Raw genomic sequence first — 24,547 nt, forward strand, 5'->3', positions numbered from 1 at the left:
GGAGAAGATCCTCCCGGAAAGCACTGTTGAGCCCAAGAAGGACAAGAAGGTGATGGGGGAGTGGTCGGCGTGGATTTACGAAGGGGAAATGGTGCTTGACCGACTTCTGTGTCTTCTCTGTGGAAGTGACTAGCTTTGCGGACGAGGAGAGAGCCGTGGCTGGTGTTTACCTGGACTTTTTAGTGACGCCTTTGATGATTTCTCCCCTTGCATGGTCCTAGACCAGCTGAGAAAGTATGGGTTTTGTAAGTGGACGACAGTGAGGCGGACTGCAAAGTGGCTGACGGTCTTTGCCCAGAGGGTTGTGCTCAGTGGACCAAAGTGCAGACGGAGGCAAGTCTCAAGTGGTGTAGCCAAGGGCTCTGGTCTCGGGCCCGCACTGTTCAATGTCCTCATCAATGACCTGGGCACTGGGACGGAGTGTCCCCTCTGGAAGGTGGCAGATGATGCAAAATCCGGCGGAGTAGCTGAGGCACCGGCTGGCTGTGGCACGATTCACAGGGCCCTGGAGTGGCTGGAGAGCAGGGCAGGGAGGAATCTCCTGAGGTTGAATAGGGGGAAATGCAAAGTCCTGCATCTGAGGAGGAATAGCGCTGGGCCCCAGGCCATGCTGGGGTCTGACAGCTTTGCTGACCGTGATCTTGTGGTGCTGGTGGAGAACAAGCTGCCCGCGAGGCAGCAATGCACCCTTGCGTCAAGAGAGGCCAAGAGTCTCCAGGGCGGTGTTGGGCAGAGCGTTGCCAGCAGGTGAGTGGAGGCGATCATGCTCTCTCTTCGGCGCTGGTGAGGCCCCGTGTGGAGTCCTGTGTCCAGCGGAGGGCTCCCCGGTGGAAGAAGGACATGGCCTTAGCGGGGCGAGTCGCGTGGAGGCAGGGCCACCAAGACGCTGAAGGGACTGGAGCACCTTTGCTCTGAGGAGAAGTGGAGAGAGCTGGGAGGCTTTTCAGCCAGCAGGCAAGGCCACGCAGGGGACATGTCATCAACGTGTCTAAATCCCGGATCGGGGGGCCAGCGAGGACAGGGGAGTCAGACTCTTCTCATCGGTGCCCAAGGCCAGGGCGAATCGAGAAAGCTCGACAAGACGTGCCATTTCCTTGGCAGAGAAGGCAGCCCTTTTTCAGTGTGAGGGTGGTGAAACAGTGGAAGCGGTTGCGCAGAGAGGTGTTGGCGTCTCCGTCCTTGGAGATACTGAAAACCTGAGTGGACGTGGTTGTGGACAGCCTGCTGGAGCTGACCCCGCTTGAGCAGGCTGGTTTGGACTAGCTGATGTCCAGAGGTTCCTGGCGCACTAAATGGTTCTGTGTGCTGTGCTTCCGCTTGGTGTGTTGCCCAGAGGGTCGTGCTGGGGAAGAGGGTTGGTGTAGTGCGTGCTGCCCTAGGGAGCTTGCGTCAGAGGCATGGGTGGAAGTGCGTTAGCGTGTCCAAGCCTTTGTTTGGGCAAGTGAAGGGCTTGTGTCAGGGGCTGGGAGCCCCGCTGTGGCAGTCTGCGTGGATGTTGCTGGGGACACGGTTCCTAAGAGAGGTCTTGTAGGCCCTTTGCAGCCAGCCCGCTGGCCTCTTGAGGCCTGGCTTTGTGCTGGGTGAGGTTGGAAGAGCCATGGGAGAAGAAAGGAAGAGGAGGCGTCTCAGGCTGGGATGCAGGAGAACTTTATTGAGAGACAAAAAAAAAGAGCGAAAAGTCAGGAGCGGCAAACGGAAGGGAGCCGGTCTCAGGGGCGAGGAGGGCGAGCGTGAGCCGAGGTCCCTTGTGTGAGCCAGGTCTCGTCAGAGCAGCCAGATCTTCCTGCCCCGCAGTGGGAGCAGCACGCTGGAGTTCGCCCGGTGGTCTTTGGCTTGTGAGAAGTTGGTTGCAGCGGAGCCGCACGGCCGAAGGGGCGATGCAAAGAGGGAAGTGGGAGAAGAGGAGGAGGTACGTGAGCCGTGTTTCCAGGCAGGCCAGGCTGGCCCGCTTCCCTGCTTGCTTTGTGCCTGGAGAGGAAGAGCCGTGGATGGCGGGCCCCCGTGGCAGCAACATCCCGGAGGTGTGTCCTCAATCCATGCCGTGGCTTCGAGGGTGTGGGTGGCTGGTGTCAGGGGTGGTGGCGAGGGCCCTTAGCAGGGGTAGCAGCCTCTTCTGCCGCCGAAGCAGCCCAGGCCTCCGAAGCCGTAGCCGCCCAGGCCTCCGAAGCCGAAGCCACCGGAGGAGACGGGCACTCCCTGGGAGCTGAGGATGTTGCCCACGGCAGCCGATGAGGAGGATCCGACGGCGGTGTTCTGGGGGAAGGAGCTGAGGATGGGTCCTGGCAGGGTGACCACCACGGTAGAAGGCTGGATGACGACGCGGGAGTCCTCGCACTGCCTGACACAGGGCTCGTTGCAGCTGTTAGCCAGCGGGGTGGGTCCGCAGGGGCGGCAGAGGTCGTAGCAGGCCATGTCTGTGGTGTGGAGGGGCCCTGGAAGAGAGGGTGTTGAGGAAGCGGAGGGGCGTGGGGATGCGAGGGGCGGTGTTGCAGGAGGGCGAGGGAGTGGGGAGGCCTGTTGTGGGTCTGGGGGGAGTGTGGCGGTCAGGGCTGCTGAGGCTGGGGGCAGAGCGTGGTGGAAGAGACGGTGCAGGTGGGGCAGGAGAAGGAGGGGAAGGGGGTTGAGGCTCACCTTGTTGACCGTGGAGGAGAAGGCGTCGGGAGAAGTGTGTGAGGGAGAGAGGTGCTGGGCTGCTTTTATGCCGGTCCTTGAGCGCCCGAGGGGGTGGGGCAGCCTTTGCGCATGACAGCATTTTGCAGCAAGCATGCTGCCTTTGCATGCCACAGCTTCACGAGTAATGAGGCGAGGAGTGTTTTCCTTCCCGCAACGCTCCCTTTTCATGTCCTCCTCTTGAGGATGTGTGCGTCTGACCCTGGCAGCGGCGGCAGCTTTTAAGTGAAAGTAGGTCTTTGGGAGGATTTGCGTGGAAGGTGTGTGTCAGGGCATTGGGCAGACGCGGCCAAAGGGTAGGAGAGGTGGGGTGTCATCAGTGAGGTCATCCCGTGGCAGTCGTGTGGTGTGGTTTGCGGGTGCGTTGTGAAGAGTGGGCCCCGTTTCCTCAGAGCCCTGGCAGGCTGGTCTGGTCTTTGGAGGTGTGCCAGGCGTGAGACGCTGCCCCTTCCATCGCGTTTGGTCCCCGTCTGCCTTGCTCCCCGCTCGCTAAGGCTGTCTTCAGGCCTGGCCTTTCCCATTGGGTGTGCTCTGTGGGAGTCTCGGTGCCCCTCTTGCTGGTAGGGCTGTGGCTGGGAGAAGGGAGGCTGCCTGTGTGGGCTCGTGGCCCCTTGGTGCCGTCGCTGGGGCTGGGGCTGGGGCTGGCAGTGCAAGGGGGCAGAGGAGGTCTGTTTGCAAGAGCAGGCCGTTGTCCTGGCAGCCCTGGTTCAGAGCTGGCAAGCCCTGTGCTGTGGGGAGCCCTGCCAGGCTCCCCAAAGGCTTGTGTTGGCCCCTCCGTAGCGCTCCCCTTAGCTGGGGCCGGCAAGTTTGCAGCCTGGGCTCTGGCGTGACACAGTGCTTGGGCAGTGGCGTGATGCGCCCAAGGAAGTGCAGCGAAGCTGGTGAAGGCTGTAGAGAAGAAGACTTCCGAGGAGCGGCTGAGGGAGCTGGGGGCGTTTAGTCTGGAGAAAAGGAGGCCTCGGAGAGACGTTATCGCTCTCTACAGCTACCTGAAAGGAGGTTGTAGCGAGGTGGGTGTCAGTCTCTTTTCCCTAGTAACAAGCGATAGGACGAGAGGAAAGGGCCTGGGGTTGTGCCAGGGAAGGTGTCACGACCCAGACTGGACAGACCAGGGAGTCGTGTTTAATTCGAAATTCCCTCCGGCTAAATTAAGGTGAAACGCCACCAAACGATCGTTTAAAGATTTTATTCATGACAGAAGCAAAGTGAACTGGGGAGGCGTGGTAGTAGGTGGCAGGGTTTCTCACAGCAGGAATTGGCATAAGACTACTTCTGTAAACCGTGTAACCATATACATCAATTCAGGGAATAAGGAGATCCCTCGCGTTGAGTCACGAGGTTCCGAGCAGACCCCCTTGCTTTCCAGACTCCTCCTCAGGGAAGGGCCCAGGGACGGCTGGATCCACTCTGAGTCTCAGACTTGGTCCACGGTTTATATCTTGAAACGGATGAGGTGTAGGGATTGTGGAATGGAAAAGGAAAGAGAGAAGAAGACAGAGAGAGAAAAAGGAAGAGAGAAAGATTTCAGCGGTCCTGGGTCCAGCGTTGGTTCAGTGAGCCGAGGGGTCCAGTCCCGGTGGGCTTGCGCACCCGGGGCTTCAGTTTGTGTCCTTTTATCATCCTTGGCCCTCCTTCGGGCGGGCACCCAAAGTCGTCAGGTTAACGAGCAGTTTGTGAGCCTTTGGGCTTGGGGGTCCTTTGGGGAGTAACTTCTCCTTCCCTGCAGACACTGCCATTGTTTGATGTTTGTATCAGAACAGCTTAGCAGAACAGGGAGCTGCGCACCCTCCAGCACGCCCTCCCCCTCCTGTTGCTGATGTCTGAGCTGATGGGCTTTTCACCTTGGTTCCTTGCTGTGCAGGGTTTGTCTTTAAGCAGAACTTGCCCCACCACAATGTTTGAGACATTAACTCTTTCAGTCTTTCGCAGATGGTTTAGACTGGCTATTAGGAACAGCTTCTTTCCGGAAGGGTTATCAAGCACTGGAACCGGCTGCCCAGGGAAGTGGTGGAGTCACCATCCCGGGAGGTTTTGAAAAGCCATGTGGACGTGGCTCTTAGGGATCTGGTGTAGTGGTGGACTTGGTAAATGTCAGGTCAGTGGTTGACTCGATACCATTAAGGGTCTTTTCCAAACTGAGTGAGTGTGTGATTGTCTGTGGGGCCCCCTGGAAGGGCAGGTGGGTTTCTGGAGAGCCCGTGAATGCGGCGAGAGGCAGAGGGGGAGTGGGAGCGGCAGGCAGGGGAGGTGGTGAGCCAGGGCCTTTGGGGTCTGTAGTTGGGGTGAGCGCCGAGGGGTGAGGCCGTTTCTCTGCAGGGCGTGTGACGGGCAGAAGGAGAATTTGGAGATCGCCAAGGGGAGTTGGAGGCGAGCACGCAGCACGCGTCTGCAGAGCCGAGGCCCTGGTGGTGGTGGACGCGTGCCGAAGGGTTGATGAATGGCAAGGCCTGCCCCGGTTGAGCGGAGGTGAGTGTTTTGCAGGCAGTTTGTCCGGCGAGCAGTGCTCGTTGCTGAGGAAGAGGAAGGGAGGTAGGAAGGAGTGCTGTGCGCCTGGGTGTAGGTAAGTCCACGGGGCGTGACGGGTTGCACCCAGGAATGGCGAGGGAGCTGGCCGATGTCCTTGGGAGGCCCCTCTCCATCCTCTTTGGTAGGTCATGGTGCCTGGGAGCAGTTCCTGATGTCTGGAAGGGAGCTCACAGCCCTCCTATCCTGGGGAATATGAGGAAGGAAGATCTGGGAAAGCAGAGGCTGGTAAGCCTGACGGTGTTCCCAGGGGAGGTGATGGAGAAGATCCTCCCGGAAAGCACTGTTGAGCCCAAGAAGGACAAGAAGGTGATGGGGGAGTGGTCGGCGTGGATTTACGAAGGGGAAATGGTGCTTGACCGACTTCTGTGTCTTCTCTGTGGAAGTGACTAGCTTTGCGGACGAGGAGAGAGCCGTGGCTGGTGTTTACCTGGACTTTTTAGTGACGCCTTTGATGATTTCTCCCCTTGCATGGTCCTAGACCAGCTGAGAAAGTATGGGTTTTGTAAGTGGACGACAGTGAGGCGGACTGCAAAGTGGCTGACGGTCTTTGCCCAGAGGGTTGTGCTCAGTGGACCAAAGTGCAGACGGAGGCAAGTCTCAAGTGGTGTAGCCAAGGGCTCTGGTCTCGGGCCCGCACTGTTCAATGTCCTCATCAATGACCTGGGCACTGGGACGGAGTGTCCCCTCTGGAAGGTGGCAGATGATGCAAAATCCGGCGGAGTAGCTGAGGCACCGGCTGGCTGTGGCACGATTCACAGGGCCCTGGAGTGGCTGGAGAGCAGGGCAGGGAGGAATCTCCTGAGGTTGAATAGGGGGAAATGCAAAGTCCTGCATCTGAGGAGGAATAGCGCTGGGCCCCAGGCCATGCTGGGGTCTGACAGCTTTGCTGACCGTGATCTTGTGGTGCTGGTGGAGAACAAGCTGCCCGCGAGGCAGCAATGCACCCTTGCGTCAAGAGAGGCCAAGAGTCTCCAGGGCGGTGTTGGGCAGAGCGTTGCCAGCAGGTGAGTGGAGGCGATCATGCTCTCTCTTCGGCGCTGGTGAGGCCCCGTGTGGAGTCCTGTGTCCAGCGGAGGGCTCCCCGGTGGAAGAAGGACATGGCCTTAGCGGGGCGAGTCGCGTGGAGGCAGGGCCACCAAGACGCTGAAGGGACTGGAGCACCTTTGCTCTGAGGAGAAGTGGAGAGAGCTGGGAGGCTTTTCAGCCAGCAGGCAAGGCCACGCAGGGGACATGTCATCAACGTGTCTAAATCCCGGATCGGGGGGCCAGCGAGGACAGGGGAGTCAGACTCTTCTCATCGGTGCCCAAGGCCAGGGCGAATCGAGAAAGCTCGACAAGACGTGCCATTTCCTTGGCAGAGAAGGCAGCCCTTTTTCAGTGTGAGGGTGGTGAAACAGTGGAAGCGGTTGCGCAGAGAGGTGTTGGCGTCTCCGTCCTTGGAGATACTGAAAACCTGAGTGGACGTGGTCGTGGACAGCCTGCTGGAGCTGACCCCGCTTGAGCAGGCTGGTTTGGACTAGCTGATGTCCAGAGGTTCCTGGCGCACTAAATGGTTCTGTGTGCTGTGCTTCCGCTTGGTGTGTTGCCCAGAGGGTCGTGCTGGGGAAGAGGGTTGGTGTAGTGCGTGCTGCCCTAGGGAGCTTGCGTCAGAGGCATGGGTGGAAGTGCGTTAGCGTGTCCAAGCCTTTGTTTGGGCAAGTGAAGGGCTTGTGTCAGGGGCTGGGAGCCCCGCTGTGGCAGTCTGCGTGGATGTTGCTGGGGACACGGTTCCTAAGAGAGGTCTTGTAGGCCCTTTGCAGCCAGCCCGCTGGCCTCTTGAGGCCTGGCTTTGTGCTGGGTGAGGTTGGAAGAGCCATGGGAGAAGAAAGGAAGAGGAGGCGTCTCAGGCTGGGATGCAGGAGAACTTTATTGAGAGACAAAAAAAAAGAGCGAAAAGTCAGGAGCGGCAAACGGAAGGGAGCCGGTCTCAGGGGCGAGGAGGGCGAGCGTGAGCCGAGGTCCCTTGTGTGAGCCAGGTCTCATCAGAGCAGCCAGATCTTCCTGCCCCGCAGTGGGAGCAGCACGCTGGAGTTCGCCCGGTGGTCTTTGGCTTGTGAGAAGTTGGTTGCAGCGGAGCCGCACGGCCGAAGGGGCGATGCAAAGAGGGAAGTGGGAGAAGAGGAGGAGGTACGTGAGCCGTGTTTCCAGGCAGGCCAGGCTGGCCCGCTTCCCTGCTTGCTTTGTGCCTGGAGAGGAAGAGCCGTGGATGGCGGGCCCCCGTGGCAGCAACATCCCGGAGGTGTGTCCTCAATCCATGCCGTGGCTTCGAGGGTGTGGGTGGCTGGTGTCAGGGGTGGTGGCGAGGGCCCTTAGCAGGGGTAGCAGCCTCTTGCGCCGCCGAAGCAGCCCAGGCCTCCGAAGCCGAAGCCACCGGAGGAGACGGGCACTCCCTGGGAGCTGAGGATGTTGCCCACGGCAGCCGATGAGGAGGATCCGACGGCGGTGTTCTGGGGGAAGGAGCTGAGGATGGGTCCTGGCAGGGTGACCACCACGGTAGAAGGCTGGATGACGACGCGGGAGTCCTCGCACTGCCTGACACAGGGCTCGTTGCAGCTGTTAGCCAGCGGGGTGGGTCCGCAGGGGCGGCAGAGGTCGTAGCAGGCCATGTCTGTGGTGTGGAGGGGCCCTGGAAGAGAGGGTGTTGAGGAAGCGGAGGGGCGTGGGGATGCGAGGGGCGGTGTTGCAGGAGGGCGAGGGAGTGGGGAGGCCCGTTGTGGGTCTGGGGGGAGTGTGGCGGTCAGGGCTGCTGAGGCTGGGGGCAGAGCGTGGTGGAAGAGACGGTGCAGGTGGGGCAGGAGAAGGAGGGGAAGGGGGTTGAGGCTCACCTTGTTGACCGTGGAGGAGAAGGCGTCGGGAGAAGTGTGTGAGGGAGAGAGGTGCTGGGCTGCTTTTATGCCGGTCCTTGAGCGCCCGAGGGGGTGGGGCAGCCTTTGCGCATGACAGCATTTTGCAGCAAGCATGCTGCCTTTGCATGCCACAGCTTCACGAGTAATGAGGCGAGGAGTGTTTTCCTTCCCGCAACGCTCCCTTTTCATGTCCTCCTCTTGAGGATGTGTGCGTCTGACCCTGGCAGCGGCGGCAGCTTTTAAGTGAAAGTAGGTCTTTGGGAGGATTTGCGTGGAAGGTGTGTGTCAGGGCATTGGGCAGACGCGGCCAAAGGGTAGGAGAGGTGGGGTGTCATCAGTGAGGTCATCCCGTGGCAGTCGTGTGGTGTGGTTTGCGGGTGCGTTGTGAAGAGTGGGCCCCGTTTCCTCAGAGCCCTGGCAGGCTGGTCTGGTCTTTGGAGGTGTGCCAGGCGTGAGACGCTGCCCCTTCCATCGCGTTTGGTCCCCGTCTGCCTTGCTCCCCGCTCGCTAAGGCTGTCTTCAGGCCTGGCCTTTCCCATTGGGTGTGCTCTGTGGGAGTCTCGGTGCCCCTCTTGCTGGTAGGGCTGTGGCTGGGAGAAGGGAGGCTGCCTGTGTGGGCTCGTGGCCCCTTGGTGCCGTCGCTGGGGCTGGGGCTGGGGCTGGCAGTGCAAGGGGGCAGAGGAGGTCTGTTTGCAAGAGCAGGCCGTTGTCCTGGCAGCCCTGGTTCAGAGCTGGCAAGCCCTGTGCTGTGGGGAGCCCTGCCAGGCTCCCCAAAGGCTTGTGTTGGCCCCTCCGTAGCGCTCCCCTTAGCTGGGGCCGGCAAGTTTGCAGCCTGGGCTCTGGCGTGACACAGTGCTTGGGCAGTGGCGTGATGCGCCCAAGGAAGTGCAGCGAAGCTGGTGAAGGCTGTAGAGAAGAAGACTTCCGAGGAGCGGCTGAGGGAGCTGGGGGCGTTTAGTCTGGAGAAAAGGAGGCCTCGGAGAGACGTTATCGCTCTCTACAGCTACCTGAAAGGAGGTTGTAGCGAGGTGGGTGTCAGTCTCTTTTCCCTAGTAACAAGCGATAGGACGAGAGGAAAGGGCCTGGGGTTGTGCCAGGGAAGGTGTCACGACCCAGACTGGACAGACCAGGGAGTCGTGTTTAATTCGAAATTCCCTCCGGCTAAATTAAGGTGAAACGCCACCAAACAATCATTTAAAGATTTTATTCATGACAGAAGCAAAGTGAACTGGGGAGGCGTGGTAGTAGGTGGCAGGGTTTCTCACAGCAGGAATTGGCATAAGACTACTTCTGTAAACCGTGTAACCATATACATCAATTCAGGGAATAAGGAGATCCCTCGCGTTGAGTCACGAGGTTCCGAGCAGACCCCCTTGCTTTCCAGACTCCTCCTCAGGGAAGGGCCCAGGGACGGCTGGATCCACTCTGAGTCTCAGACTTGGTCCACGGTTTATATCTTGAAACGGATGAGGTGTAGGGATTGTGGAATGGAAAAGGAAAGAGAGAAGAAGACAGAGAGAGAAAAAGGAAGAGAGAAAGATTTCAGCGGTCCTGGGTCCAGCGTTGGTTCAGTGAGCCGAGGGGTCCAGTCCCGGTGGGCTTGCGCACCCGGGGCTTCAGTTTGTGTCCTTTTATCATCCTTGGCCCTCCTTCGGGCGGGCACCCAAAGTCGTCAGGTTAACGAGCAGTTTGTGAGCCTTTGGGCTTGGGGGTCCTTTGGGGAGTAACTTCTCCTTCCCTGCAGACACTGCCATTGTTTGATGTTTGTATCAGAACAGCTTAGCAGAACAGGGAGCTGCGCACCCTCCAGCACGCCCTCCCCCTCCTGTTGCTGATGTCTGAGCTGATGGGCTTTTCACCTTGGTTCCTTGCTGTGCAGGGTTTGTCTTTAAGCAGAACTTGCCCCACCACAATGTTTGAGACATTAACTCTTTCAGTCTTTCGCAGATGGTTTAGACTGGCTATTAGGAACAACTTCTTTCCGGAAGGGTTATCAAGCACTGGAACCGGCTGCCCAGGGAAGTGGTGGAGTCACCATCCCGGGAAGTTTTGAAAAGCCGTGTGGACGTGGCTCTTAGGGATCTGGTTTAGTGGTGGACTTGGTAAATGTCAGGTCAGTGGTTGACTCGATACCATTAAGGGTCTTTTCCAAACTGAGTGAGTGTGTGATTGTCTGTGGGGCCCCCTGGAAGGGCAGGTGGGTTTCTGGAGAGCCCGTGAATGCGGCGAGAGGCAGAGGGGGAGTGGGAGCGGCAGGCAGGGGAGGTGGTGAGCCAGGGCCTTTGGGGTCTGTAGTTGGGGTGAGCGCCGAGGGGTGAGGCCGTTTCTCTGCAGGGCGTGTGACGGGCAGAAGGAGAATTTGGAGATCGCCAAGGGGAGTTGGAGGCGAGCACGCAGCACGCATCTGCAGAGCCGAGGCCCTGGTGGTGGTGGACGCGTGCCGAAGGGTTGATGAATGGCAAGGCCTGCCCCGGTTGAGCGGAGGTGAGTGTTTTGCAGGCAGTTTGTCCGGCGAGCAGTGCTCGTTGCTGAGGAAGAGGAAGGGAGGTAGGAAGGAGTGCTGTGCGCCTGGGTGTAGGTAAGTCCACGGGGCGTGACGGGTTGCACCCAGGAATGGCGAGGGAGCTGGCCGATGTCCTTGGGAGGCCCCTCTCCATCCTCTTTGGTAGGTCATGGTGCCTGGGAGCAGTTCCTGATGTCTGGAAGGGAGCTCACAGCCCTCCTATCCTGGGGAATATGAGGAAGGAAGATCTGGGAAAGCAGAGGCTGGTAAGCCTGACGGTGTTCCCAGGGGAGGTGATGGAGAAGATCCTCCCGGAAAGCACTGTTGAGCCCAAGAAGGACAAGAAGGTGATGGGGGAGTGGTCGGCGTGGATTTACGAAGGGGAAATGGTGCTTGACCGACTTCTGTGTCTTCTCTGTGGAAGTGACTAGCTTTGCGGACGAGGAGAGAGCCGTGGCTGGTGTTTACCTGGACTTTTTAGTGACGCCTTTGATGATTTCTCCCCTTGCATGGTCCTAGACCAGCTGAGAAAGTATGGGTTTTGTAAGTGGACGACAGTGAGGCGGACTGCAAAGTGGCTGACGGTCTTTGCCCAGAGGGTTGTGCTCAGTGGACCAAAGTGCAGACGGAGGCAAGTCTCAAGTGGTGTAGCCAAGGGCTCTGGTCTCGGGCCCGCACTGTTCAATGTCCTCATCAATGACCTGGGCACTGGGACGGAGTGTCCCCTCTGGAAGGTGGCAGATGATGCAAAATCCGGCGGAGTAGCTGAGGCACCGGCTGGCTGTGGCACGATTCACAGGGCCCTGGAGTGGCTGGAGAGCAGGGCAGGGAGGAATCTCCTGAGGTTGAATAGGGGGAAATGCAAAGTCCTGCATCTGAGGAGGAATAGCGCTGGGCCCCAGGCCATGCTGGGGTCTGACAGCTTTGCTGACCGTGATCTTGTGGTGCTGGTGGAGAACAAGCTGCCCGCGAGGCAGCAATGCACCCTTGCGTCAAGAGAGGCCAAGAGTCTCCAGGGCGGTGTTGGGCAGAGCGTTGCCAGCAGGTGAGTGGAGGCGATCATGCTCTCTCTTCGGCGCTGGTGAGGCCCCGTGTGGAGTCCTGTGTCCAGCGGAGGGCTCCCCGGTGGAAGAAGGACATGGCCTTAGCGGGGCGAGTCGCGTGGAGGCAGGGCCACCAAGACGCTGAAGGGACTGGAGCACCTTTGCTCTGAGGAGAAGTGGAGAGAGCTGGGAGGCTTTTCAGCCAGCAGGCAAGGCCACGCAGGGGACATGTCATCAACGTGTCTAAATCCCGGATCGGGGGGCCAGCGAGGACAGGGGAGTCAGACTCTTCTCATCGGTGCCCAAGGCCAGGGCGAATCGAGAAAGCTCGACAAGACGTGCCATTTCCTTGGCAGAGAAGGCAGCCCTTTTTCAGTGTGAGGGTGGTGAAACAGTGGAAGCGGTTGCGCAGAGAGGTGTTGGCGTCTCCGTCCTTGGAGATACTGAAAACCTGAGTGGACGTGGTCGTGGACAGCCTGCTGGAGCTGACCCCGCTTGAGCAGGCTGGTTTGGACTAGCTGATGTCCAGAGGTTCCTGGCGCACTAAATGGTTCTGTGTGCTGTGCTTCCGCTTGGTGTGTTGCCCAGAGGGTCGTGCTGGGGAAGAGGGTTGGTGTAGTGCGTGCTGCCCTAGGGAGCTTGCGTCAGAGGCATGGGTGGAAGTGCGTTAGCGTGTCCAAGCCTTTGTTTGGGCAAGTGAAGGGCTTGTGTCAGGGGCTGGGAGCCCCGCTGTGGCAGTCTGCGTGGATGTTGCTGGGGACACGGTTCCTAAGAGAGGTCTTGTAGGCCCTTTGCAGCCAGCCCGCTGGCCTCTTGAGGCCTGGCTTTGTGCTGGGTGAGGTTGGAAGAGCCATGGGAGAAGAAAGGAAGAGGAGGCGTCTCAGGCTGGGATGCAGGAGAACTTTATTGAGAGACAAAAAAAAAGAGCGAAAAGTCAGGAGCGGCAAACGGAAGGGAGCCGGTCTCAGGGGCGAGGAGGGCGAGCGTGAGCCGAGGTCCCTTGTGTGAGCCAGGTCTCGTCAGAGCAGCCAGATCTTCCTGCCCCGCAGTGGGAGCAGCACGCTGGAGTTCGCCCGGTGGTCTTTGGCTTGTGAGAAGTTGGTTGCAGCGGAGCCGCACGGCCGAAGGGGCGATGCAAAGAGGGAAGTGGGAGAAGAGGAGGAGGTACGTGAGCCGTGTTTCCAGGCAGGCCAGGCTGGCCCGCTTCCCTGCTTGCTTTGTGCCTGGAGAGGAAGAGCCGTGGATGGCGGGCCCCCGTGGCAGCAACATCCCGGAGGTGTGTCCTCAATCCATGCCGTGGCTTCGAGGGTGTGGGTGGCTGGTGTCAGGGGTGGTGGCGAGGGCCCTTAGCAGGGGTAGCAGCCTCTTGCGCCGCCGAAGCAGCCCAGGCCTCCGAAGCCGAAGCCACCGGAGGAGACGGGCACTCCCTGGGAGCTGAGGATGTTGCCCACGGCAGCCGATGAGGAGGATCCGACGGCGGTGTTCTGGGGGAAGGAGCTGAGGATGGGTCCTGGCAGGGTGACCACCACGGTAGAAGGCTGGATGACGACGCGGGAGTCCTCGCACTGCCTGACACAGGGCTCGTTGCAGCTGTTAGCCAGCGGGGTGGGTCCGCAGGGGCGGCAGAGGTCGTAGCAGGCCATGTCTGTGGTGTGGAGGGGCCCTGGAAGAGAGGGTGTTGAGGAAGCGGAGGGGCGTGGGGATGCGAGGGGCGGTGTTGCAGGAGGGCGAGGGAGTGGGGAGGCCCGTTGTGGGTCTGGGGGGAGTGTGGCGGTCAGGGCTGCTGAGGCTGGGGGCAGAGCGTGGTGGAAGAGACGGTGCAGGTGGGGCAGGAGAAGGAGGGGAAGGGGGTTGAGGCTCACCTTGTTGACCGTGGAGGAGAAGGCGTCGGGAGAAGTGTGTGAGGGAGAGAGGTGCTGGGCTGCTTTTATGCCGGTCCTTGAGCGCCCGAGGGGGTGGGGCAGCCTTTGCGCATGACAGCATTTTGCAGCAAGCATGCTGCCTTTGCATGCCACAGCTTCACGAGTAATGAGGCGAGGAGTGTTTTCCTTCCCGCAACGCTCCCTTTTCATGTCCTCCTCTTGAGGATGTGTGCGTCTGACCCTGGCAGCGGCGGCAGCTTTTAAGTGAAAGTAGGTCTTTGGGAGGATTTGCGTGGAAGGTGTGTGTCAGGGCATTGGGCAGACGCGGCCAAAGGGTAGGAGAGGTGGGGTGTCATCAGTGAGGTCATCCCGTGGCAGTCGTGTGGTGTGGTTTGCGGGTGCGTTGTGAAGAGTGGGCCCCGTTTCCTCAGAGCCCTGGCAGGCTGGTCTGGTCTTTGGAGGTGTGCCAGGCGTGAGACGCTGCCCCTTCCATCGCGTTTGGTCCCCGTCTGCCTTGCTCCCCGCTCGCTAAGGCTGTCTTCAGGCCTGGCCTTTCCCATTGGGTGTGCTCTGTGGGAGTCTCGGTGCCCCTCTTGCTGGTAGGGCTGTGGCTGGGAGAAGGGAGGCTGCCTGTGTGGGCTCGTGGCCCCTTGGTGCCGTCGCTGGGGCTGGGGCTGGGGCTGGCAGTGCAAGGGGGCAGAGGAGGTCTGTTTGCAAGAGCAGGCCGTTGTCCTGGCAGCCCTGGTTCAGAGCTGGCAAGCCCTGTGCTGTGGGGAGCCCTGCCAGGCTCCCCAAAGGCTTGTGTTGGCCCCTCCGTAGCGCTCCCCTTAGCTGGGGCCGGCAAGTTTGCAGCCTGGGCTCTGGCGTGACACAGTGCTTGGGCAGTGGCGTGATGCGCCCAAGGAAGTGCAGCGAAGCTGGTGAAGGCTGTAGAGAAGAAGACTTCCGAGGAGCGGCTGAGGGAGCTGGGGGCGTTTAGTCTGGAGAAAAGGAGGCCTCGGAGAGACGTTATCGCTCTCTACAGCTACCTGAAAGGAGGTTGTAGCGAGGTGGGTGTCAGTCTCTTTTCCCTAGTAACAAGCGATAGGACGAGAGGAAAGGGCCTGGGGTTGTGCCAGGGAAGGTGTCACGACCCAGACTGGACAGACCAGGGAGTCGTGTTTAATTCGAAATTCCCTCCGGCTAAATTAAGGTGAAACGCCACCAAACGATCATTTAAAGATTTTATTCATGACAGAAGCAAAGTGAACTGGGGAGGCGTGGTAGTAGGTGGCAGGGTTTCTCACAGCAGGAATTGGCATAAGACTACTTCTGTAAACCGTGTAACCATATACATCAATTCAGGGAATAAGGAGATCCCTCGCGTTGAGTCACGAGGTTCCGAGCAGACCCCCTTGCTTTCCAGACTCCTCCTCAGGGAAGGGCCCAGGGACGGCTGGATCCACTCTGAGTCTCAGACTTGGTCCACGGTTTATATCTTGAAACGGATGAGGTGTAGGGATTGTGGAATGGAAAAGGAAAGAGAGAAGAAGACAGAGAGAGAAAAAGGAAGAGAGAAAGATTTCAGCGGTCCTGGGTCCAGCGTTGGTTCAGTGAGCCGAGGGGTCCAGTCCCGGTGGGCTTGCGCACCCGGGGCTTCAGTTTGTGTCCTTTTATCATCCTTGGCCCTCCTTCGGGCGGGCACCCAAAGTCGTCAGGTTAACGAGCAGTTTGTGAGCCTTTGGGCTTGGGGGTCCTTTGGGGAGTAACTTCTCCTTCCCTGCAGACACTGCCATTGTTTGATGTTTGTATCAGAACAGCTTAGCAGAACAGGGAGCTGCGCACCCTCCAGCACGCCCTCCCCCTCCTGTTGCTGATGTCTGAGCTGATGGGCTTTTCACCTTGGTTCCTTGCTGTGCAGGGTTTGTCTTTAAGCAGAACTTGCCCCACCACAATGTTTGAGACATTAACTCTTTCAGTCTTTCACAGATGGTTTAGACTGGCTATTAGGAACAACTTCTTTCCGGAAGGGTTATCAAGCACTGGAACCGGCTGCCCAGGGAAGTGGTGGAGTCACCATCCCGGGAAGTTTTGAAAAGCCGTGTGGACGTGGCTCTTAGGGATCTGGTTTAGTGGTGGACTTGGTAAATGTCAGGTCAGTGGTTGACTCGATACCATTAAGGGTCTTTTCCAAACTGAGTGAGTGTGTGATTGTCTGTGGGGCCCCCTGGAAGGGCAGGTGGGTTTCTGGAGAGCCCGTGAATGCGGCGAGAGGCAGAGGGGGAGTGGGAGCGGCAGGCAGGGGAGGTGGTGAGCCAGGGCCTTTGGGGTCTGTAGTTGGGGTGAGCGCCGAGGGGTGAGGCCGTTTCTCTGCAGGGCGTGTGACGGGCAGAAGGAGAATTTGGAGATCGCCAAGGGGAGTTGGAGGCGAGCACGCAGCACGCATCTGCAGAGCCGAGGCCCTGGTGGTGGTGGACGCGTGCCGAAGGGTTGATGAATGGCAAGGCCTGCCCCGGTTGAGCGGAGGTGAGTGTTTTGCAGGCAGTTTGTCCGGCGAGCAGTGCTCGTTGCTGAGGAAGAGGAAGGGAGGTAGGAAGGAGTGCTGTGCGCCTGGGTGTAGGTAAGTCCACGGGGCGTGACGGGTTGCACCCAGGAATGGCGAGGGAGCTGGCCGATGTCCTTGGGAGGCCCCTCTCCATCCTCTTTGGTAGGTCATGGTGCCTGGGAGCAGTTCCTGATGTCTGGAAGGGAGCTCACAGCCCTCCTATCCTGGGGAATATGAGGAAGGAAGATCTGGGAAAGCAGAGGCTGGTAAGCCTGACGGTGTTCCCAGGGGAGGTGATGGAGAAGATCCTCCCGGAAAGCACTGTTGAGCCCAAGAAGGACAAGAAGGTGATGGGGGAGTGGTCGGCGTGGATTTACGAAGGGGAAATGGTGCTTGACCGACTTCTGTGTCTTCTCTGTGGAAGTGACTAGCTTTGCGGACGAGGAGAGAGCCGTGGCTGGTGTTTACCTGGACTTTTTAGTGACGCCTTTGATGATTTCTCCCCTTGCATGGTCCTAGACCAGCTGAGAAAGTATGGGTTTTGTAAGTGGACGACAGTGAGGCGGACTGCAAAGTGGCTGACGGTCTTTGCCCAGAGGGTTGTGCTCAGTGGACCAAAGTGCAGACGGAGGCAAGTCTCAAGTGGTGTAGCCAAGGGCTCTGGTCTCGGGCCCGCACTGTTCAATGTCCTCATCAATGACCTGGGCACTGGGACGGAGTGTCCCCTCTGGAAGGTGGCAGATGATGCAAAATCCGGCGGAGTAGCTGAGGCACCGGCTGGCTGTGGCACGATTCACAGGGCCCTGGAGTGGCTGGAGAGCAGGGCAGGGAGGAATCTCCTGAGGTTGAATAGGGGGAAATGCAAAGTCCTGCATCTGAGGAGGAATAGCGCTGGGCCCCAGGCCATGCTGGGGTCTGACAGCTTTGCTGACCGTGATCTTGTGGTGCTGGTGGAGAACAAGCTGCCCGCGAGGCAGCAATGCACCCTTGCGTCAAGAGAGGCCAAGAGTCTCCAGGGCGGTGTTGGGCAGAGCGTTGCCAGCAGGTGAGTGGAGGCGATCATGCTCTCTCTTCGGCGCTGGTGAGGCCCCGTGTGGAGTCCTGTGTCCAGCGGAGGGCTCCCCGGTGGAAGAAGGACATGGCCTTAGCGGGGCGAGTCGCGTGGAGGCAGGGCCACCAAGACGCTGAAGGGACTGGAGCACCTTTGCTCTGAGGAGAAGTGGAGAGAGCTGGGAGGCTTTTCAGCCAGCAGGCAAGGCCACGCAGGGGACATGTCATCAACGTGTCTAAATCCCGGATCGGGGGGCCAGCGAGGACAGGGGAGTCAGACTCTTCTCATCGGTGCCCAAGGCCAGGGCGAATCGAGAAAGCTCGACAAGACGTGCCATTTCCTTGGCAGAGAAGGCAGCCCTTTTTCAGTGTGAGGGTGGTGAAACAGTGGAAGCGGTTGCGCAGAGAGGTGTTGGCGTCTCCGTCCTTGGAGATACTGAAAACCTGAGTGGACGTGGTCGTGGACAGCCTGCTGGAGCTGACCCCGCTTGAGCAGGCTGGTTTGGACTAGCTGATGTCCAGAGGTTCCTGGCGCACTAAATGGTTCTGTGTGCTGTGCTTCCGCTTGGTGTGTTGCCCAGAGGGTCGTGCTGGGGAAGAGGGTTGGTGTAGTGCGTGCTGCCCTAGGGAGCTTGCGTCAGAGGCATGGGTGGAAGTGCGTTAGCGTGTCCAAGCCTTTGTTTGGGCAAGTGAAGGGCTTGTGTCAGGGGCTGGGAGCCCCGCTGTGGCAGTCTGCGTGGATGTTGCTGGGGACACGGTTCCTAAGAGAGGTCTTGTAGGCCCTTTGCAGCCAGCCCGCTGGCCTCTTGAGGCCTGGCTTTGTGCTGGGTGAGGTTGGAAGAGCCATGGGAGAAGAAAGGAAGAGGAGGCGTCTCAGGCTGGGATGCAGGAGAACTTTATTGAGAGACAAAAAAAAAGAGCGAAAAGTCAGGAGCGGCAAACGGAAGGGAGCCGGTCTCAGGGGCGAGGAGGGCGAGCGTGAGCCGAGGTCCCTTGTGTGAGCCAGGTCTCGTCAGAGCAGCCAGATCTTCCTGCCCCGCAGTGGGAGCAGCACGCTGGAGTTCGCCCGGTGGTCTTTGGCTTGTGAGAAGTTGGTTGCAGCGGAGCCGCACGGCCGAAGGGGCGATGCAAAGAGGGAAGTGGGAGAAGAGGAGGAGGTACGTGAGCCGTGTTTCCAGGCAGGCCAGGCTGGCCCGCTTCCCTGCTTGCTTTGTGCCTGGAGAGGAAGAGCCGTGGATGGCGGGCCCCCGTGGCAGCAACATCCCGGAGGTGTGTCCTCAATCCATGCCGTGGCTTCGAGGGTGTGGGTGGCTGGTGTCAGGGGTGGTGGCGAGGGCCCTTAGCAGGGGTAGCAGCCTCTTGCGCCGCCGAAGCAGCCCAGGCCTCCGAAGCCGAAGCCACCGGAGGAGACGGGCACTCCCTGGGAGCTGAGGATGTTGCCCACGGCAGCCGATGAGGAGGATCCGACGGCGGTGTTCTGGGGGAAGGAGCTGAGGATGGGTCCTGGCAGGGTGACCACCACGGTAGAAGGCTGGATGACGACGCGGGAGTCCTCGCACTGCCTGACACAGGGCTCGTTGCAGCTGTTAGCCAGCGGGGTGGGTCCGCAGGGGCGGCAGAGGTCGTAGCAGGCCATGTCTGTGGTGTGGAGGGGCCCTGGAAGAGAGGGTGTTGAGGAAGCGGAGGGGCGTGGGGATGCGAGGGGCGGTGTTGCAGGAGGGCGAGGGAGTGGGGAGGCCCGTTGTGGGTCTGGGGGGAGCGTGGCGGTCAGGGCTGCTGAGGCTGGGGGCAGAGCGTGGTGGAAGAGACGGTGCAGGTGGGGCAGGAGAAGGAGGGGAAGGGGGTTGAGGCTCACCTTGTTGACCGTGGAGGAGAAGGCGTCGGGAGAAGTGTGTGAGGGAGAGAGGTGCTGGGCTGCTTTTATGCCGGTCCTTGAGCGCCCGAGGGGGTGGGGCAGCCTTTGCGCATGACAGCATTTTGCAGCAAGCATGCTGCCTTTGCATGCCACAGCTTCACGAGTAATGAGGCGAGGAGTGTTTTCCTTCCCGCAACGCTCCCTTTTCATGTCCTCCTCTTGAGGATGTGTGCGTCTGACCCTGGCAGCGGCGGCAGCTTTTAAGTGAAAGTAGGTCTTTGGGAGGATTTGCGTGGAAGGTGTGTGTCAGGGCATTGGGCAGACGCGGCCAAAGGGTAGGAGAGGTGGGGTGTCATCAGTGAGGTCATCCCGTGGCAGTCGTGTGGTGTGGTTTGCGGGTGCGTTGTGAAGAGTGGGCCCCGTTTCCTCAGAGCCCTGGCAGGCTGGTCTGGTCTTTGGAGGTGTGCCAGGCGTGAGACGCTGCCCCTTCCATCGCGTTTGGTCCCCGTCTGCCTTGCTCCCCGCTCGCTAAGGCTGTCTTCAGGCCTGGCCTTTCCCATTGGGTGTGCTCTGTGGGAGTCTCGGTGCCCCTCTTGCTGGTAGGGCTGTGGCTGGGAGAAGGGAGGCTGCCTGTGTGGGCTCGTGGCCCCTTGGTGCCGTCGCTGGGGCTGGGGCTGGGGCTGGCAGTGCAAGGGGGCAGAGGAGGTCTGTTTGCAAGAGCAGGCCGTTGTCCTGGCAGCCCTGGTTCAGAGCTGGCAAGCCCTGTGCTGTGGGGAGCCCTGCCAGGCTCCCCAAAGGCTTGTGTTGGCCCCTCCGTAGCGCTCCCCTTAGCTGGGGCCGGCAAGTTTGCAGCCTGGGCTCTGGCGTGACACAGTGCTTGGGCAGTGGCGTGATGCGCCCAAGGAAGTGCAGCGAAGCTGGTGAAGGCTGTAGAGAAGAAGACTTCCGAGGAGCGGCTGAGGGAGCTGGGGGCGTTTAGTCTGGAGAAAAGGAGGCCTCGGAGAGACGTTATCGCTCTCTACAGCTACCTGAAAGGAGGTTGTAGCGAGGTGGGTGTCAGTCTCTTTTCCCTAGTAACAAGCGATAGGACGAGAGGAAAGGGCCTGGGGTTGTGCCAGGGAAGGTGTCACGACCCAGACTGGACAGACCAGGGAGTCGTGTTTAATTCGAAATTCCCTCCGGCTAAATTAAGGTGAAACGCCACCAAACGATCATTTAAAGATTTTATTCATGACAGAAGCAAAGTGAACTGGGGAGGCGTGGTAGTAGGTGGCAGGGTTTCTCACAGCAGGAATTGGCATAAGACTACTTCTGTAAACCGTGTAACCATATACATCAATTCAGGGAATAAGGAGATCCCTCGCGTTGAGTCACGAGGTTCCGAGCAGACCCCCTTGCTTTCCAGACTCCTCCTCAGGGAAGGGCCCAGGGACGGCTGGATCCACTCTGAGTCTCAGACTTGGTCCACGGTTTATATCTTGAAACGGATGAGGTGTAGGGATTGTGGAATGGAAAAGGAAAGAGAGAAGAAGACAGAGAGAGAAAAAGGAAGAGAGAAAGATTTCAGCGGTCCTGGGTCCAGCGTTGGTTCAGTGAGCCGAGGGGTCCAGTCCCGGTGGGCTTGCGCACCCAGGGCTTCAGTTTGTGTCCTTTTATCATCCTTGGCCCTCCTTCGGGCGGGCACCCAAAGTCGTCAGGTTAACGAGCAGTTTGTGAGCCTTTGGGCTTGGGGGTCCTTTGGGGAGTAACTTCTCCTTCCCTGCAGACACTGCCATTGTTTGATGTTTGTATCAGAACAGCTTAGCAGAACAGGGAGCTGCGCACCCTCCAGCACGCCCTCCCCCTCCTGTTGCTGATGTCTGAGCTGATGGGCTTTTCACCTTGGTTCCTTGCTGTGCAGGGTTTGTCTTTAAGCAGAACTTGCCCCACCACAATGTTTGAGACATTAACTCTTTCAGTCTTTCACAGATGGTTTAGACTGGCTATTAGGAACAACTTCTTTCCGGAAGGGTTATCAAGCACTGGAACCGGCTGCCCAGGGAAGTGGTGGAGTCACCATCCCGGGAAGTTTTGAAAAGCCGTGTGGACGTGGCTCTTAGGGATCTGGTTTAGTGGTGGACTTGGTAAATGTCAGGTCAGTGGTTGACTCGATACCATTAAGGGTCTTTTCCAAACTGAGTGAGTGTGTGATTGTCTGTGGGGCCCCCTGGAAGGGCAGGTGGGTTTCTGGAGAGCCCGTGAATGCGGCGAGAGGCAGAGGGGGAGTGGGAGCGGCAGGCAGGGGAGGTGGTGAGCCAGGGCCTTTGGGGTCTGTAGTTGGGGTGAGCGCCGAGGGGTGAGGCCGTTTCTCTGCAGGGCGTGTGACGGGCAGAAGGAGAATTTGGAGATCGCCAAGGGGAGTTGGAGGCGAGCACGCAGCACGCATCTGCAGAGCCGAGGCCCTGGTGGTGGTGGACGCGTGCCGAAGGGTTGATGAATGGCAAGGCCTGCCCCGGTTGAGCGGAGGTGAGTGTTTTGCAGGCAGTTTGTCCGGCGAGCAGTGCTCGTTGCTGAGGAAGAGGAAGGGAGGTAGGAAGGAGTGCTGTGCGCCTGGGTGTAGGTAAGTCCACGGGGCGTGACGGGTTGCACCCAGGAATGGCGAGGGAGCTGGCCGATGTCCTTGGGAGGCCCCTCTCCATCCTCTTTGGTAGGTCATGGTGCCTGGGAGCAGTTCCTGATGTCTGGAAGGGAGCTCACAGCCCTCCTATCCTGGGGAATATGAGGAAGGAAGATCTGGGAAAGCAGAGGCTGGTAAGCCTGACGGTGTTCCCAGGGGAGGTGATGGAGAAGATCCTCCCGGAAAGCACTGTTGAGCCCAAGAAGGACAAGAAGGTGATGGGGGAGTGGTCGGCGTGGATTTACGAAGGGGAAATGGTGCTTGACCGACTTCTGTGTCTTCTCTGTGGAAGTGACTAGCTTTGCGGACGAGGAGAGAGCCGTGGCTGGTGTTTACCTGGACTTTTTAGTGACGCCTTTGATGATTTCTCCCCTTGCATGGTCCTAGACCAGCTGAGAAAGTATGGGTTTTGTAAGTGGACGACAGTGAGGCGGACTGCAAAGTGGCTGACGGTCTTTGCCCAGAGGGTTGTGCTCAGTGGACCAAAGTGCAGACGGAGGCAAGTCTCAAGTGGTGTAGCCAAGGGCTCTGGTCTCGGGCCCGCACTGTTCAATGTCCTCATCAATGACCTGGGCACTGGGACGGAGTGTCCCCTCTGGAAGGTGGCAGATGATGCAAAATCCGGCGGAGTAGCTGAGGCACCGGCTGGCTGTGGCACGATTCACAGGGCCCTGGAGTGGCTGGAGAGCAGGGCAGGGAGGAATCTCCTGAGGTTGAATAGGGGGAAATGCAAAGTCCTGCATCTGAGGAGGAATAGCGCTGGGCCCCAGGCCATGCTGGGGTCTGACAGCTTTGCTGACCGTGATCTTGTGGTGCTGGTGGAGAACAAGCTGCCCGCGAGGCAGCAATGCACCCTTGCGTCAAGAGAGGCCAAGAGTCTCCAGGGCGGTGTTGGGCAGAGCGTTGCCAGCAGGTGAGTGGAGGCGATCATGCTCTCTCTTCGGCGCTGGTGAGGCCCCGTGTGGAGTCCTGTGTCCAGCGGAGGGCTCCCCGGTGGAAGAAGGACATGGCCTTAGCGGGGCGAGTCGCGTGGAGGCAGGGCCACCAAGACGCTGAAGGGACTGGAGCACCTTTGCTCTGAGGAGAAGTGGAGAGAGCTGGGAGGCTTTTCAGCCAGCAGGCAAGGCCACGCAGGGGACATGTCATCAACGTGTCTAAATCCCGGATCGGGGGGCCAGCGAGGACAGGGGAGTCAGACTCTTCTCATCGGTGCCCAAGGCCAGGGCGAATCGAGAAAGCTCGACAAGACGTGCCATTTCCTTGGCAGAGAAGGCAGCCCTTTTTCAGTGTGAGGGTGGTGAAACAGTGGAAGCGGTTGCGCAGAGAGGTGTTGGCGTCTCCGTCCTTGGAGATACTGAAAACCTGAGTGGACGTGGTCGTGGACAGCCTGCTGGAGCTGACCCCGCTTGAGCAGGCTGGTTTGGACTAGCTGATGTCCAGAGGTTCCTGGCGCACTAAATGGTTCTGTGTGCTGTGCTTCCGCTTGGTGTGTTGCCCAGAGGGTCGTGCTGGGGAAGAGGGTTGGTGTAGTGCGTGCTGCCCTAGGGAGCTTGCGTCAGAGGCATGGGTGGAAGTGCGTTAGCGTGTCCAAGCCTTTGTTTGGGCAAGTGAAGGGCTTGTGTCAGGGGCTGGGAGCCCCGCTGTGGCAGTCTGCGTGGATGTTGCTGGGGACACGGTTCCTAAGAGAGGTCTTGTAGGCCCTTTGCAGCCAGCCCGCTGGCCTCTTGAGGCCTGGCTTTGTGCTGGGTGAGGTTGGAAGAGCCATGGGAGAAGAAAGGAAGAGGAGGCGTCTCAGGCTGGGATGCAGGAGAACTTTATTGAGAGACAAAAAAAAAGAGCGAAAAGTCAGGAGCGGCAAACGGAAGGGAGCCGGTCTCAGGGGCGAGGAGGGCGAGCGTGAGCCGAGGTCCCTTGTGTGAGCCAGGTCTCGTCAGAGCAGCCAGATCTTCCTGCCCCGCAGTGGGAGCAGCACGCTGGAGTTCGCCCGGTGGTCTTTGGCTTGTGAGAAGTTGGTTGCAGCGGAGCCGCACGGCCGAAGGGGCGATGCAAAGAGGGAAGTGGGAGAAGAGGAGGAGGTACGTGAGCCGTGTTTCCAGGCAGGCCAGGCTGGCCCGCTTCCCTGCTTGCTTTGTGCCTGGAGAGGAAGAGCCGTGGATGGCGGGCCCCCGTGGCAGCAACATCCCGGAGGTGTGTCCTCAATCCATGCCGTGGCTTCGAGGGTGTGGGTGGCTGGTGTCAGGGGTGGTGGCGAGGGCCCTTAGCAGGGGTAGCAGCCTCTTGCGCCGCCGAAGCAGCCCAGGCCTCCGAAGCCGAAGCCACCGGAGGAGACGGGCACTCCCTGGGAGCTGAGGATGTTGCCCACGGCAGCCGATGAGGAGGATCCGACGGCGGTGTTCTGGGGGAAGGAGCTGAGGATGGGTCCTGGCAGGGTGACCACCACGGTAGAAGGCTGGATGACGACGCGGGAGTCCTCGCACTGCCTGACACAGGGCTCGTTGCAGCTGTTAGCCAGCGGGGTGGGTCCGCAGGGGCGGCAGAGGTCGTAGCAGGCCATGTCTGTGGTGTGGAGGGGCCCTGGAAGAGAGGGTGTTGAGGAAGCGGAGGGGCGTGGGGATGCGAGGGGCGGTGCTGCAGGAGGGCGAGGGAGTGGGGAGGCCCGTTGTGGGTCTGGGGGGAGTGTGGCGGTCAGGGCTGCTGAGGCTGGGGGCAGAGCGTGGTGGAAGAGACGGTGCAGGTGGGGCAGGAGAAGGAGGGGAAGGGGGTTGAGGCTCACCTTGTTGACCGTGGAGGAGAAGGCGTCGGGAGAAGTGTGTGAGGGAGAGAGGTGCTGGGCTGCTTTTATGCCGGTCCTTGAGCGCCCGAGGGGGTGGGGCAGCCTTTGCGCATGACAGCATTTTGCAGCAAGCATGCTGCCTTTGCATGCCACAGCTTCACGAGTAATGAGGCGAGGAGTGTTTTCCTTCCCGCAACGCT

General features: G+C 59.6%; 5 protein-coding genes across 9 annotated transcripts; all 5 read right to left on the reverse strand.

Moving 5' to 3' along the window:
* Positions 1–2,091: 2,091 nt before the first annotated feature.
* LOC128142000 (feather keratin 1-like) lies at positions 2,092–2,801 on the reverse strand. The gene is made up of 2 exons (XM_052787541.1): positions 2,632–2,801; positions 2,092–2,432 (listed from the first exon to the last, which is right to left on the reverse strand). The coding sequence occupies exons 1-2, from the start codon at positions 2,777–2,779 to the stop codon at positions 2,092–2,094; spliced, it is 489 nt and encodes a 162-aa protein (XP_052643501.1). The 5' UTR covers positions 2,780–2,801.
* A 4,743-nt stretch (positions 2,802–7,544) lies between these two features.
* LOC128141999 (feather keratin 1-like) lies at positions 7,545–8,230 on the reverse strand. 2 transcript variants are annotated; one of them, XM_052787540.1, is made up of 2 exons: positions 8,070–8,230; positions 7,545–7,861 (listed from the first exon to the last, which is right to left on the reverse strand). In XM_052787540.1, the coding sequence occupies exons 1-2, from the start codon at positions 8,206–8,208 to the stop codon at positions 7,545–7,547; spliced, it is 456 nt and encodes a 151-aa protein (XP_052643500.1). In that variant the 5' UTR covers positions 8,209–8,230. The 2 variants fall into 2 exon arrangements, with proteins under 2 accessions (XP_052643500.1, XP_052643499.1); XM_052787539.1 differs by having other exon boundaries at positions 8,061–8,230.
* A 4,743-nt stretch (positions 8,231–12,973) lies between these two features.
* On the reverse strand, positions 12,974–13,659 carry LOC128142003 (feather keratin 1-like). 2 transcript variants are annotated; one of them, XM_052787554.1, is made up of 2 exons: positions 13,499–13,659; positions 12,974–13,290 (listed from the first exon to the last, which is right to left on the reverse strand). In XM_052787554.1, exons 1-2 carry the CDS (start codon positions 13,635–13,637, stop codon positions 12,974–12,976), a joined length of 456 nt encoding a protein of 151 aa, XP_052643514.1. In that variant the 5' UTR covers positions 13,638–13,659. The 2 variants fall into 2 exon arrangements, with proteins under 2 accessions (XP_052643514.1, XP_052643512.1); XM_052787552.1 differs by having other exon boundaries at positions 13,490–13,659.
* Positions 13,660–18,402: 4,743 nt separating this feature from the next.
* On the reverse strand, positions 18,403–19,088 carry LOC128142013 (feather keratin 1-like). Of its 2 annotated transcripts, none has more exons than XM_052787567.1 (2): positions 18,928–19,088; positions 18,403–18,719 (listed from the first exon to the last, which is right to left on the reverse strand). In XM_052787567.1, the coding sequence occupies exons 1-2, from the start codon at positions 19,064–19,066 to the stop codon at positions 18,403–18,405; spliced, it is 456 nt and encodes a 151-aa protein (XP_052643527.1). In that variant the 5' UTR covers positions 19,067–19,088. The 2 variants fall into 2 exon arrangements, with proteins under 2 accessions (XP_052643527.1, XP_052643526.1); XM_052787566.1 differs by having other exon boundaries at positions 18,919–19,088.
* Positions 19,089–23,831: 4,743 nt separating this feature from the next.
* On the reverse strand, positions 23,832–24,517 carry LOC128142010 (feather keratin 1-like). 2 transcript variants are annotated; one of them, XM_052787563.1, is made up of 2 exons: positions 24,357–24,517; positions 23,832–24,148 (listed from the first exon to the last, which is right to left on the reverse strand). In XM_052787563.1, the coding sequence occupies exons 1-2, from the start codon at positions 24,493–24,495 to the stop codon at positions 23,832–23,834; spliced, it is 456 nt and encodes a 151-aa protein (XP_052643523.1). In that variant the 5' UTR covers positions 24,496–24,517. The 2 variants fall into 2 exon arrangements, with proteins under 2 accessions (XP_052643523.1, XP_052643522.1); XM_052787562.1 differs by having other exon boundaries at positions 24,348–24,517.
* Between the last annotated feature and the right edge of the window lie 30 nt (positions 24,518–24,547).

The sequence above is a fragment of the Harpia harpyja genome, chromosome 5 (assembly GCF_026419915.1).
Source record: "Harpia harpyja isolate bHarHar1 chromosome 5, bHarHar1 primary haplotype, whole genome shotgun sequence".
Taxonomy (NCBI): Eukaryota; Metazoa; Chordata; class Aves; order Accipitriformes; family Accipitridae; genus Harpia; species Harpia harpyja.